Genomic DNA, 14793 nt, shown 5'->3' with positions numbered 1-14793 from the left:
TCATATAGATCAACCTCCTCTAGGCCTTAGAGCTGTCAAGGATGGGGTGTGACTGAGAAATACCTTGTCCACAGCACATCTGGCATCAGAGCTCCACTGTGGTATTGATGTCTGTTGTTCATTGATTCAGAGTGCCCTGGACAGTCGGGAAGGGAAAGGGCTAGCCACAAACCCTGAGTTACACCATAGGGAGCAAGCAGGCCCAATGGGTATCTACTCACGTCAAGCTGCTCTTTAGAATGGCCACTGGAAGCCTGGACTCATTCCTTCCATGGAGATGGGCAGCCTGGTGATTTGGCAAGAAAAGGTTTCTTTCCTAAGTTAAGGAAGAGTTTACCATCTGGACCTCAAGAACCCAAGATGAATAAGAGATAGCCAACTAAAGAGTCCTGGGTCCAGAAAAGCATTCAGGTCAAGCATGTCCATCACATGCCCTCCTGATTACCAAAGTGCAGGGCAGCAGGTATGATAGCCAACACCACAGGCCTTCTAAGCAACTTCTACAGACAGACCTCAACCCACACACTTTGCTCAAGGTTTATGTGCTTTGGGGTTTTCAGAGGTTAAGTTCGGCTCTGGATAGCAAGTCTGGGAATGTAACAGTAAGGTCATTAGTAATGCCAGCACAGCCTTTCACAAAGTGATGATATTAATTACTGAAGCTCACAGCACAAGCTTGGACCTTCTGGTTCCCCTCCCCAGTGGCCTACCACATCTCTTGACTTCACACAAGGGGATAAAAGGAGCAAGGGGGAACGGGGGTAAGAGCACTGTCCATTCAAGGCACAAAACCAGTCAATAACCACCATTAGCTAGAGTCCCTGTCACAACCTCCAGCTCTGCAGTGACCATTGATCCTGTTCATCTCATTCATGGGGTGAACTCTCTAGTCATCCCAGGTACTGACCCCCAAAAGACAGATGTCCTGTTCTTTATACTGCTGTGTGCGTCTCAGCCAATTGCTCTCAAAGACAGGGATTCGTCATCTTTGGACTACACACATGCAAGTCACACAAATGAGAATATAAACCACATACTTTAAAAGCTACTTCCTAAAACAAAGGAAGTGTTATGGAGGTGCAATGCAAAAAATAAGTTAATGCCAGAGACTAATTTCCCTAAGTTCATTTTGTTTCCCTATCAACCATTTCCTTCCAGGTAGAGACAGGAAATGTTTGGCAAAATCATGAGGCTACATTTAGGTTCTGTATGTGAACCCCATGTAGAGTTGTAGACTAGCACGGAACTGCCTGCAGCCTCAGCACCTGGGAGGCAGACAGAAGACTGGGAGTTCAACACCAGTCTGGGCTACACAAGACCCTGGTTCCAAAATGGGAGGCGGGGGCCATGGGTAACTGTATTGCAGCTTGGATTCGTGTATTTCATCTTCCCTTGCAAGGAAAATACTGTGAACAAACATTTAAAGTGGTTGAGTGGATCAAGGTGCTTGTTGCTTGATGACCTGAGTTCAATCCTGGAGCCCAGCAAGGAATGAACGGGCTTGCCCACAAGATGTCCTCTGACCTCTACACACATGCTTAGTGTGTGGGATTTAGTTACTATAGAGAGTATATTGCATACCTGCAACTTGAAAATATAATGAAGGTGGTGAGGAAGAGATCAAGGCATACAAGGTATGCAAACTAGGTGTTGTATGGCTGCTAAACAGTTCTTCCACCTTTGTTAGCATCTGCAAATTCTCACAAGGTTGGGGACTGAGTCCTGAGTGGAACTATGAAAGTTCTCTGTCCTCCCAGTACCCAAGGGTGAGTAGAACTGCAGCCTCAGGCTTCCCCTGCTTAAGAGCACATCCAGAGATTTGCTGCTACAAGAGAAAGACACACATAGCAGGGAAGACAAGAACACACAAGCTTGCTCAACAGGTGTTTATTAAGGCTTGTATTCTCCTAGAGGACAGGTATCCGATGTTGTCCACGACTCCGTACAGGCAGTAACAGCTCGAAGTGACACGTTCTAAATACAAGTCTAAATAATACAGCTTAAATGGTAACTCAGAGGGTCTTTTGGAGTAAATAGTTTCGGAAGGTATCTGCTCTCTAAGACAGTAAGGATCCTCTACAGTGGGCGCGTGCAGATTCAGTATGCGAGGGCGTCGGGCATGAGCACCACTTTCATGCTAAACTCCAACTCCAGGTGGCAGTGAGCTCCTCCGAGGCTCCTCATTCCACAAAACATGATAGCAAATTCGTTTTCTAAAGGATTTTTTGTTTTTTTGCTTTTTCACCCATTCAACAGGAAAAAAAAATTAGACACACAGTGAAATTTACAGTCGGCAGCAGCATCCATCACACTGCCTGTACTATCAGATCCTACATTTAAAGCTTAGCGTTACTGGTATAAAAACTTAAGACAGCATCAGGATTCTCAAGAGAAGAAAGAGGACAACTAAAAATGATCTGCGAACAACTAAGAATGGTGCAATGCTGAGCCAGACTTAAAACACCTTCTAGCTCTTTGCCACAGAGCCCAAACTTCATGCAGTGGCAGACGGTGGCAAGTAGAACTGGAGCTCCGCTCTGTGTGGGCACTGAACTACTGACTGCTTCTCCAAAGACAGTTGTGGTCACACTTGCAAACTAGAAGTTATCTGTCTAATAGGAACCTCCAAAGGGCAGGTCAGCATTCTGATGGGTACCACAGGTAGTAAAATGGCAAGCCACTTCAGTACTGTGAGAAGACAACCGCACATGCTGAATGGGCTATTTGCTGTAAAGCCGTAGAGGGCAAGAAATATGAAGTATCCTATAGGGATAGTAAATGACTGGATATAAGAATAAGAACATAATTTCTGCCAAAATAAAAATATCTTTGGGATGTATTAGGTGTTTTGTTTTGAAGAATATTTATATTTTGCATTAGGTCAATCTGACTGATAAGCTGACAAACAAAATACTCCTTTATTAGTGAGTTCTACAATATTATAATACATAGAAAAATACAAATGAATGCAGATCCATCTGGCAAAAGTGAACTACAAAGATAGAGATGCAACAATCAACCCCGCACGAGGACGACACTGCAGCTGACTCGGAGACAGCACCAAGCACACAGCTTTAAACTGTTTTCAAAGTCAACCATTAACCAAAACCAAACTGGCTTGTCCTTATTGTTTATTTCGATTCTGCCTTTCCTGTAGAAAGAAGAGGAGAAGAGGTTATTATAGCCCATGAAGCACTAGGATTTGCAGGTGAAGGCCCACAAAGGGGAGGCCTGAGCCTGCGCTGCAGTCTAACATGGAGATGTGAGCTTGTCTGGGCAGTCCCTGTGGACCTGGGTCTGAACTACCAAGGAACTGGTCCCACAGGCCAGGGCAGGAGCCGCCATTTACATTCAAGCACCACATGCTTTCTCAAGAAGACTCTTCTACTGAGGGGCACTTAGGCTGTTTCCATGTTCTGGCTATTATGAATAAGGCTGCTATGAACATGGTTGAGCAAATTTTCTTGTGTGCTGGAGCATCTTCTGGGTATATTCCAAGGAGTGGAATAGCTGGGTCTTGAGGAAGCCCTATTCCCAGTTTTCTGAGATAGCACCAGATAGCTTTCCAAAGTGGCTGTACTAGTTTGCATTCCCACCAGCAATGAAGGAGTGTTCCTCTCTCCCCACATCCTCGCCAGCATGTGGTGTCGCTTGAATTTTTGATCTTAGCCATTCTGATGGGTGTAAGACAGAATCTCAGAGTTGTTTTGACTTGCATTTCCCTGATGATTAAGGAGGTTGAGCATTTCTTTAAGTGTTTCTCAGCCATTTGATATTCCTCTGTTGAGAATTCTCTGTATGAGCATATACACGGGGAAGTAATCCCCCTCAGGAACAGTCATAGGGGAGGGCAATAAGGGGAAAATGGGAAGGAGGGAAGAATGGGAGGATACAAGGGGTGGGATAACCATTGAGATGTAACAATAATAAATTAATAAAAAAAAGGGGAAAAAAAGAATATGACTTGTATACGGAAAAAAAAAAAGAAGACTCTGTCTCCCCTCCCCCACCCAGCCAGCTCTCCCTCATGCACCAATCATGCTACTGAAGATACACAACACAACTATGAAGGCACCTGCACCCAATGGAAGGACTGGCATGCCTGGTACACAGAAACAATTTTTCCAAATTTTCTTTCACTTTAACAAACCAGTGACTCAGAGAACAACAAAATCTATCTAACAGGCTAAAAAGTAAACTCCCAAGCCAGGGCTAAAGAAGGACAGGAAGACAAGCTAAATCCATCTAGTTTAAGTGCTTCCCACCAGCTAAGTTTCCTCTGTGGTCTCCGGTAGTACTGACCACATCAGGGGGATAGCTCTGCAACCGAGCTGACTTCTTCCCCAGCAAGCATGCCACACTAATCTGGGACTTAAATCCAACTTTCTTCATGTTTGCCTATGATTTCTGACCAGTGGATCTAGAAGCCAGCTTTGTATTTCCTAACAATGCAGCATCTAAATCCAGCCCATGACAAAGAGTGTCTCTGGTGCAAGAAGCACACACTGCCACATACAGACACACACACCCAGAGACCATGTTTGTCCTAACCCTTTTAGGACCCTCTATACAGTCGTCCTATGTCTGTGTCGCCCCCCCCCCCAACTTCCCCCAAGCACATACACACACCATCCCCACTCTCCGTGTACCATTGCCATGCTATCGGAGAAAGGGCATCAATACCTAGAAGTTAAAGGTTCTGTCCCTAGCATGGTCATCCTAGCTGTGAAATGAGAAAACTGCCAGTAGAGTACCCACAGTCACTGTGGTTTGTAATTGCTCAGTTTGGGCTTTGTTTTGACACAATGTTTCATGTACCTAAGGCTGGCCTTGAGCTACTCCTGATCCTTCTGCCCACACATATCTCTTAACTCTTAAGCACTGGAATCACCGGCAGTGCTACTGCGCCTACCTACATTCAGTGTATCTGAACCTGTGCACTTCCTTTGGGGTTAAGCTGGACTAAACACATGCCAGGCAGAGATGGCCACCATCCAGAGTCCAGAGTAGGTGTGGCTCCGGATGTGAGAATAGGTGGGTTACTAAAAATTTACAACCCGTTACCCTGAGGTATAAAGGGGAAAATTCTCTTCAAGCAGAAGCTTGTCTCCCCAGAGTGAAATGGCTGCTAGTAAAGTATCTGGAAGAGGGAGACAGTGTCTGGTTCCTTCAGCCCTAGCAATAGCTACAAAGTTTGTCACCTGTTCTTTAAAGGAGTAACATTACTCATAAAACTTTTGGGGGGGGGGAGGAGGACTGAAAGAGGATATACAGGTCATCCTAAAAGGGCCTGGAGTGTGTGACATACCCCAGAGGCCTGTCAGACTAGGGTTAGAACCCTGTAGGAACCTACAGCTCCTAGGCACTGCACACAACACTCAGCTGTCACTGTTTTACATATTCTAACGAAGACCTGTTTATAGAGTAAACAACTATGTGGGGATGGCAAGGTGGCTCAGCAGGCTAGGACACATCCTGCCAGGCCTGACAACCTGGTTTGATCCCCAGGACCCTTATGACCAAAGGAGCAAACCAACTGCCAATTCCCCAAAGGCTGTCCTTTTACACCCTCCATGCAGACAAATAAATGGGCAAAATATAGTGAGTAAAAATAAATTTAAATTAAAAAAAAACAAGGTATATGAGACCCTGCCTCAAAGCCAAACCAAAACAACAAAACAAAAATGGGCATAGAAGTACATGCCTTAATCCCAGAGCCCATGAGGCAGAGGCATACAGATCAAGACCAGCCAGAGTCTCAAAATAACCAAAACAAAACAAAAAACCCTGTCTCAAAAAAACAAAAACAAACAAACAAAAAAAAAAAACAAAAACAAAAACAAGGCATCAAACTAAGACTTGGAATTGAGGCCAGCCTGAACTAAGAAGTAAGTTTGAGAACAGTCATGGCCACACAGAGAAATCATGTCTTGGAAAACCAAAGAAAGGGGCAGGGGTGGGGTGGGGAGGGAAAGGAAAATAAATTAGTATATTTTCATATTTATAGCTGGACAGGAAAACTCTAAAAGGGAAACTGAAAATGTTAGCTACATTTTACTTTCTAAACACCAGATGCTACTTGCAAGTGGTGAGGTCTCACTGTCAACGAAGAACATAAGATACGTCTGGCCTAGGTCAGGAGAACCTTGGTGTCTCCAAAAGCCTTACACATTCTGCAGGAACATTTTAGCCTGGAGGAAGGAACAGCTCTTCATTTGCATTCAACTTCGTGTGTGTGTGTGTGTGTGTGTGTGTGTGTGTGTGTGTGTGTGTGTGTGTGTGTGTGTGTGTGTGTGTGAGAGAGAGAGAGAGAGAGAGAGAGAGAGAGAGAGAGAGAGACAGACAGACAGACAGACAGACAGACAGACAGAGACAGGTAACTAGTTCTACCTGCCTCTACCTCCTGAGAGAGAGAGAGAGAGACAGAGAGACAGACAGACAGACAGACAGACAGACAGACAGACAGACAGAGACAGGTAACTAGTTCTACCTGCCTCTACCTCCTGAGTGCTAGAATTAAAGGTGTGTCACCACGCCCAGCTTCCCACTTTTAAGATGAAATGGCATTCCACAGCAGCCCAGACTCTCAATCCCAAGACACCTGGGATTCCAACTCATAAATAAACCAATAGCCCAGCCTTCTTGGAGAAAAAAAGGAGTACTTGGTGGGCAGCTGCACAAGGCCCAGCAGAGGTAGGAATCATCTAAGGCCTGTCCCACACTGTAAGGAGATGTGTGAAACTCCACTAGAACCACTTTTTGAAAATCAGAGTATTCATCTGTCTTCTTCAATAATACAATTTAACCCTTAAATCCATGGCTTAAAAAGCTTTATGGCTGAGCTGTCACAGTCTGGGTAAGTGACCAGGCCTCCCTAGGGTGCTCTTTACATTGACCTCTAAGGACTACCAGGGATCTTGACCATGTGCCAGTAACTTGTAACCCCTGCAGGTCACTCAAGAGCCTACCATAAGACCAGAGAGTTAACCAGAGACCTGACAGCCATCTGTTTAAGTTTTAGGCTGGTAGAACTAGGGCCTGACACTGTTCCTGACAAAGACTTGGGCTTGGCTCACTGCATCCACATCAGGAAGTTCACAGCAATCTCTAACGCCAGTTCTGACACCCTTGTCTCACTTCTGTAAGCACCTGCACAACTGTGATGCATGTAAACTCTCTAACTCCAGTTCCAGGGGCTCTGACACCCTCATCTCACTTCTGTAAGCACCTGCACATTTGATGCATGTAAATTCACGAAAGCATACATAAAAACTTAATGATTAAAAATATTTTTAAGGCAATATAATTTTTTAGACACAAGATGAGGGGCAGAATATTATCCCTAAGCCTATCACCAATCTGAGACTGCATGCGATGTGTGTCTGTGTGTATTTAAAGAACTAAATGTTCTTTTGTTTTCTGAGATTTATTTTTAAGTGTTCTAACTCAACACATAGTCTATGTACCACATGAGTACAGTGCCCTTGGAGGCCAGAAGAGGGTGTCAGATCCCATTGGAGAAGAGTTACAGGCAGGTGTTAGCTGTCATGGGTGCTGGGAATTGAACCCAGGTCCTCAGGAATAGCAGCCTATGCTCTTAATCACTGAGCTATCCCTCCAGCCCCACCCAAGGCATTTTAGTGGAACTCTAAAGATTCAGTATTTAAAAGAAAACTGAGCATTAACACACATGCATACAAATAGCTAGCTACTAGATAAAAGAAGGACCTAAGTTTCACTCACTATCCCTGCTCTACTGCAGGGAGACACTGCACTAATACTGTGCTAAGTGTCTCCGTGGTTTGGTCTATAGATATTCTAGACATTTTTGTTTTGCATAGGTGTGTATATATATAATGATGCTACCAAAACAAAATCACTAACAACCCATTTCTAAGAACACATGTCACTGTTCAGGAATGCCTGTCTATACAATTTCAGTTACTGGAAGTAAATGCTGTCCCTTTCTTAATGCTTTATCACTACATATGAAGTGAGTAATTTTGTGGCCCCAGCAGCAGCATTACCACCTTGGGTTTCTCCATATCTCTTTGCTCAAAATGCTTATTACTTAATTACTCACACAGGCAAGTCATCTAACTCAAGACAAAGTCTGGAAGTCAATCCAACAAACAACCCCCCATGCTGACATTTCATGAAAAGAAAGGACAATCTTGGGCGAGTGCTCTTAGGTAATAAAAGCCCTCATAACACACATTGAGACCCGGCTCACTTCTGTTCTGAAGACCAAGTGACCTCACATCAGTTAGAACCATCTCCAGCCAAGTGGACCTAACCACATAACTATTACCATTAGTTACAAAATACCTGGATCCCAAGTCAGCTCCCTATCACACCCCCCCCACCCCCCGCCTCCCAACATTCTTCTTAGTACTTAATGCGGGCTAAGTTAGTCCAAACTGCAGGCCTGAGTTCCTAAAGGACAATAGGAAATGACCTTTTGACCTAGAGCTCCCAACTGCGATGTGGCAGTGCTCAAGAGACATAAATCCTTGAGCAGCCAATGTCTACTACACGGACAGTCTCACCAGTTTCCCTGCTACCACATGGACATATTTTCTTTGAAAAGATTTACTATTATGCAGTGTTCGTCTGCATATGAGCCTGCCTGCCAGAAGAGGGCACCAGATCTCACTACAGATGGTTATGAGCCACCACGTGGTTGCTGGGAGCTGAGCTCAGGAAGAGTAGTCCAGTGCTCTTAACTAACTGAGCCATCTCTCCAGCCCCTGAACACTGGTTTCTAAGTGTGTTTGACTGGACAGACACTAGAGAGAATAGCTTCCCTGCATTCTCTGCTCTTAAATATATACACGGTTGTCCAGATTACCATGTCTCACAATAGGAAAGTGAGATTTTTATTGACACCCACTCAGAACATCACACTACTAGCTCATCCCAGTGATTGATCGCTAAGTTAAGAGATGCCACTCTTACCCTATCAAACTGCCCTGACTAGGCAACATGTCGTGACCATCAACAGAGTGCCCATTACTCTCTGGCCCGTCGTGCAGGTGACATGGCATGCAGACACCTGTGTACCTCAGGACAACTCACCTTGCGCACCACTTCCTCTTCCTCCTGGCGCTTCTCATAATGAGAAAAGTCGTCAAAGATGGAGGTTGTGTGCTTATAGGATGCAATAATTTTCAGCACTTGTTTTGCTTTTTCTAAGGGTACCTCCTGTGTATCACGGGAGTTTGTGACAGGCTTGTTGTCGTTATTCTCCAGTCTGATGTGCCGCAGTTGGTTATTGGGCACATCCTTGACAAAAATCCACTTCACATCAAACTTCCCCTTCCACTTGTCCTGAGACCAGACCCCAGCACTGGTGCCATAGTCCACAGGGGACTTCATCTCTGCCACCCCACAGAAATGTCCACTCCCATTGACACTGAAGAGCAGATAAACAGGCCCCTTGCTGCTCATGGAGCGGAAGGCGCCATCCAGGCGCTTGTTGCCATGTTCAGTGCTACACCAGATGGAGTACTTGATGGAGCGGTGGATGTCGTCCTCAGAATAGCTCTTGATGATGAACACCCGCCCACTCTTAAGATTCCAGTCGAACTCTTTAGGGTTGTAGCTGTGGGCAGCTTTCAGTTTCTCTAGGACAGGGTGGGACTCTACACTTGGGGCAGAAGTAGGCTGGGCATTTCCAACAGAGTTACTGTCACTGCTGGCCCCTCCACTCTGCCCAAATGCTGCATTTCTGTTTCGAGGAGCCACCCAGCGGGGTTGAAGTGGCTGCTGAGGGCTCTGATACTGTGGCTGGACCAAAGGTGGGGGCTGAACAGGGAGAGGCTGAGCTACCTGCTGGGGCTGTGGGGCAGCCTGGGGGGCTGGTGTCTGCTGGGGGGCTGAGGCCTTTGGAACAGGGCCCTTGTTATCCCACGTACCGATGTCCATGTTATGCTTTATGGGAGGAGGAGGCAGCGCACCCCCCACTACAGGCCCACTCTTTGTTTTCATCTTAGGCTGTGGTTTTGCAGGCTTGCTGGCAATGGCTGCCCATGAAGTTGGTTTTGAAACTGGCATGTTTACATTTGTCCCACCATTGCCGGAAAGGACACCAGTCAGCGCCACACTGTTGACAACTGAACCCACCGTCTTAACTGCAGAGGTGGTAACATCCCCAATCTTCAGGCCAACCATGCCCTGCTCCAGACTGTTCATCCCAGGGGCCTTGTTGAGGGTGTCACTGTGAAAACCTGTCTGCCCATCAACAACTGTGCCACCAAGGGAGCTTGGTGGGTAAGTGTAACTGCTCCCATAGGCTGAGCTCTGAGTCTGCTGCCCCTGAGAACCACTTGTCCCCCATGCTGAGAATGCAGGGTTTTCAGGAAAAAAATTAAACCTGTGCTGGTAAATGTTGTTCCCCAGGCCCCCAGGCTGCCCAAAAACAGCATCATGCATGAAGTGATGGTCTCCATTACTAAGTTGTCCATAGGTAGTGAGATATGGGATGGGAGGGTCCCCTGCAGTGGACCATGGTGCCTCGCTGAGGGAGTAAGGAAATCCAATGGATGGTGGATAGTAGCTGGACAGGTAAGGATCACTCATCGAGGGGTAACTGTTGCTCTGTGAAAACAAATAGGTGATGAGTTAGACTCCTGTCACACAGCCAGATGCCAACCACTTCATACACAGGCAGAGAGCAGAGACAAGCTTACTGTAGCACGCGACTACTTCCTCAGTGAAAGCTGTGGTCACCAGTGTCAAAACAAGAGTCAAGATCCAGAGAGATTAGTAACAAATGCAACCTAAGCTGTTGCCTCAACATATAAAGCCTGCTTTGCAATGATCTCAAGTCGGGTGAGATGACCCAGGCAAACCACCTTCTGCCGTCAGCATCAGAGGAGGCAACCCAGTCCTCCAACAGTCACATTCATATTGAACCTGACAGCCCAGCAGAGAACAAGGACAGCTCAGACAGTGTGCAAGGATGGCTCAGAGAGTTACTGAAGCTAGTGGCTCCAGCTCACTGACCTAGTAACATACCTGGGCACACTCCTGGGTGCTCACACTAATGGTGCCAGTGCCTTTACCAATATCAAGTCCCTAGAGTTCTTGAGCTCCCAACTGCTATCTGATACCAGAAGACCCACTTTAGTGAAGTCTTCCTAAGCGCCGACTCTATCTGCAGCTGGAACTTCTGAGAGGGGCCTTAAAGGCTGGGTTACAGGGCAAAATGTTGTGGGGGAGAATGGACTGCTTTACTATCTTGACCTCCTGGGCTACAGGTGTAGCCTTTGGAGTTGGCAGCTCTAGGACAGCATCTCTTTGGAGAGACACTCAGCTAAGGTGTGGTCAAAATCAAGCTCTACCCACACAAGGCCCACAGGCACTGTAACAGAGGTGCTTTAGGCTCAGTTTTAGTTTTCACCTTAACCCCAACAGACTAGTTTCTATTACCCCCATTAGATTTCTTTTCAATCTCATCAGTGAGGTGAAAGAAAAAGAGACCTTCCTATAAAGTGGTAATCTGTGTTTGAGGGGGACATGTCTAGTGAAGGTCCTGGCACCACACTATTTCAAAATATTTAACATGAATTAACTGCTTCTCTGCATCTACAAACAAGTCATTATAAATATTCTATAAACATCTGGCTCCTCCATTGCAACCTCCTGTTGTGTACTTCCTCCCAGCATCCTTCAAAGGAACCTGAGCAACAGGGCCAAGGGAAAGAATCAATGAGGTCCGTGTAGAAGACTTGCTCTGTGAGGGAAGCACACAGATGCATTCATGGATACAAAACTGAGGGCACAGTCCTTCCAAGGGAAGACTGCCCTCTTCCCTCTCCTCAGCAAGCACTTTAATCATGAGAAAGGCAAACAGAAGGGAAGACCTAGTGGTGGCTTGTCACTGTCACCCACTGGGCCATAAAACAACAGAGAAACAGCAGTCAGAACTGAGAGAAGATGCTCAGCTTACTCTTACACTTACACTTTAATTGACACTGACACAATTCAGGATTATGAGGTATGACCCATGATATTAAGCAAAGCTCTGGAAGCCCACCATCCAAAGAACAGACGGCACACAGGTCATAAGCAGAGCTATACCAACAACCCACCACGCACTCAACACCACACCATAGGGACCCAATTACTCTCCTGTCTATACTGTCCAAATGCTACCTGAATATGGAGGATTCAAGCACACCTTCCTCACACCCTGCCCCAAATCCTAAAATGTTGTTTCTTTCAGATCCTAACACAAAGATCCTAGCTAACTTTCTCTGCAGAAACTATCACACCTCAAGACAAGGGCATGATGATTCAACTAAAAATGTACACGTAGAAACACACATGTAGGACAGAGGCACCAGAGAAGAGAAGCAGTCAGCAGCTTGGGAGGTATAGCCTTGAGGAGACCTCACTACCTCTCTGAGTTGTAGAGTGGAAAATAGAATAAACAAAAGATAAAATTAAATCCCACGGGAAAGGTAAAATCCCAGATTAAAAAAAAAACCCCACTATTTACTAAGTTCTCCTGAAAAGTGCTACAGGCATCCAGGAGGTTGTCCAAACACCTAACCACACCTTCCCTTTGCCTCTGAACCAGCAGCCCCACCTCTCCTAATTCTCTCCACCCTGAGAGGCCAGACACTGTGAAACAGTGCTTCAGTCCAATTCCAGCTTTTACTTCAACCCCACTGACAAACCATTTCTATTACCTCCATTGTATTTCCTTTCAATCTCTGAAAGTGAAGCATCAGGCTACTTTGTGAAGCTATCTCAACCAGGCCATTTTATGCAGAAGAGACCTGCAGTCGCTGCTTCCAAAACTCTGTATGACAAGCTGAATGCCAGTCTATGATATACACCTTTCTTGGGAAGGAAGTGTTCCCATGCTGCCTGCTCTGGTCTAGATGTGCAACAACTGACTTCAAATGAGCACTGGATGAATACACTGGGCTGCTGGAAAAGCCTGCAGAGTCTGTCCAAGCCCTCACTCCCTCTGGATGGCCAGGCACAAGCTTGGGGTTTAACACTCACTGTAAATGCCCCAGACAAGATAGTACCTTCTGGCTTGAGGGCTCCAAAGTATAGTCAGCTTATCAGAGACATAGCTGAATAAATTAAATTATGCAAGCAAAGTCAAAAGTTGTTCTTCACACACCAACACCTCTAAGTGGAACACTTGGGATCCCACAGATCTCATCAACCTACTGGGTACTCCCATATTTAAGATTTCTAATCAAAGCCTGGGTACAACAGAACCACACAGGGAGGCAAATACATCTTCCAGGCAAAGCCAGAGACCACTGACAGGTGAAAATACAACTTGGAGCTCTTAGGCCTTTTCCTCCTGATAACTAGAAAATTAGATAAATAAAATAGACACTCCAAATAATTAAAGAGAATTTCAATAACCATGGCTGTTATCCCTAGGCCATTTGGAAAAAGAAAAGTATAATAAAATCATAAATCTGCTCTAAAATTAAGAAGGTTTTTTGGTTTGTTTGTTTTTTAAATCCAAGTTTAATCACATTAAGCGACAAGGCGTATGGAGAGGAGTCTAACACTTCCTCTGCCCTTTTTTTCTGAAAAGGAAAGAATCCCGAGACCATCAGAACAGAGTGGCTGAGACTGGAAGGAGATGTAGGGCAGGCCTTTCCAAGCTCTGCAAAGCATCTCTGGAGCATGCTGAGACACATGCACTTCATCAAATTAACCAACTACATGAAAGGAAAACACTGAGGGCAAGGCTGAAAAGTGACCAAGGACTAGACTCCTGGGAACTGCTCTGTCAATCAGCATGACCACACTTGTTTCAGGAGATTACAGACAGAGGAAATGTTAGAGGAAAACCTTAACACTACACACTCAGTCAGCCAGGCACTTTCTTGGTCTTTCTTCAAGGCTGATCCTTCTGAGACTGTGGTGTCAGCCCTTTGTCTGGCTGATTTGCAGAGACAGCAGTTTCTGACATGGAATTTATCTGTTTAAGCAACTTGCTAAGGAACAAGTAAAGACCATAGCATCCTTTCCTTGCTACCCTGTGAAGCAAATCCCTCCTTACTGGGTACCACCACGGGACCTTTTAAGAAACTTATATACACATAACCACAAAAATCCAAGCCAGACACAGGCTAGATGGCCAGGCACCTATATGCTAATCTCAAGCCTTCCAGAACTGCCTAGACAAGGCAGTAAACCAAGTGTCAAGTTTCTCTCAGATATTCACAAACAACAGAGGCTGCATTCGCCCTAACAAGGCACAGTATTATTTAACTTAACTCTAGGCTGCAGGCAAGGGGGGGAAAAACACAAACCCTGATAAAGCCTTGAGTGATTGGGTAGGCTCAATTTTCAAGATAAGCTATGAGCTCCCAAGGCCAGCCGTTCCTCACAAGTGAGTACAGAGGTACAAACCTCAATGTGGCCACAGGAAACATGGGTGGCAATGTCGATCAAGCATTTTAAACAATTTTTGGGCACTAGGCTGTACTGCAGAAAACCGGGGAGACAGAATGAAGAAAGCAACACAACGACAGCAGGCACCTCCTGAATGACTGGAGGCCCCAGCTTCTCCAACAGGTAAATGGCCATCATGCTGGGCCTCAGCTGATTTATTAAGTCAAAGTCTGAAAACTACCTAACACAGTTGGGTATTTCTAGATAATTTTCTCTTAAGCAATGTGCTGGTGCCAGACATGGTGGTACACACCTGTAATCTCAATGCTTGGAGTGGAAGAGATAGGAGAATCTCTGTGAGTTCAAGGCCAGCCTGGTCTACAAAGTGAATCCAGGACAGCCAAAGCTAGA

At 45.6% G+C, this 14793-nt stretch overlaps 1 protein-coding gene across 1 annotated transcript in view; it reads right to left on the bottom strand.

Moving 5' to 3' along the window:
* Positions 1–1872: 1872 nt before the first annotated feature.
* YTHDF1 (YTH N6-methyladenosine RNA binding protein F1) overlaps positions 1873–14793 on the bottom strand; it is a 17071-nt gene continuing 4150 nt past the window's right edge. The window contains exons 4-5 of the mRNA XM_084774374.1: positions 9079–10599; positions 1873–3151 (exon numbers count right to left, since the gene is read on the bottom strand). Of these exons, the coding sequence (XP_084630500.1) occupies positions 3125–3151; positions 9079–10599 (1548 nt within the window). The 3' untranslated portion in view covers positions 1873–3124. The remainder of the gene's footprint in view (positions 3152–9078; positions 10600–14793) is intronic.

This window comes from Acomys minous (assembly GCF_964271855.1).
Source record: "Acomys minous genome assembly, chromosome: 3".
In the NCBI taxonomy this organism is placed as follows: Eukaryota; Metazoa; Chordata; class Mammalia; order Rodentia; family Muridae; genus Acomys; species Acomys minous.
The sequence above is the reverse complement of the archived record's forward strand: the minus strand, read 5'-3'. Positions and strand labels throughout refer to the sequence as shown.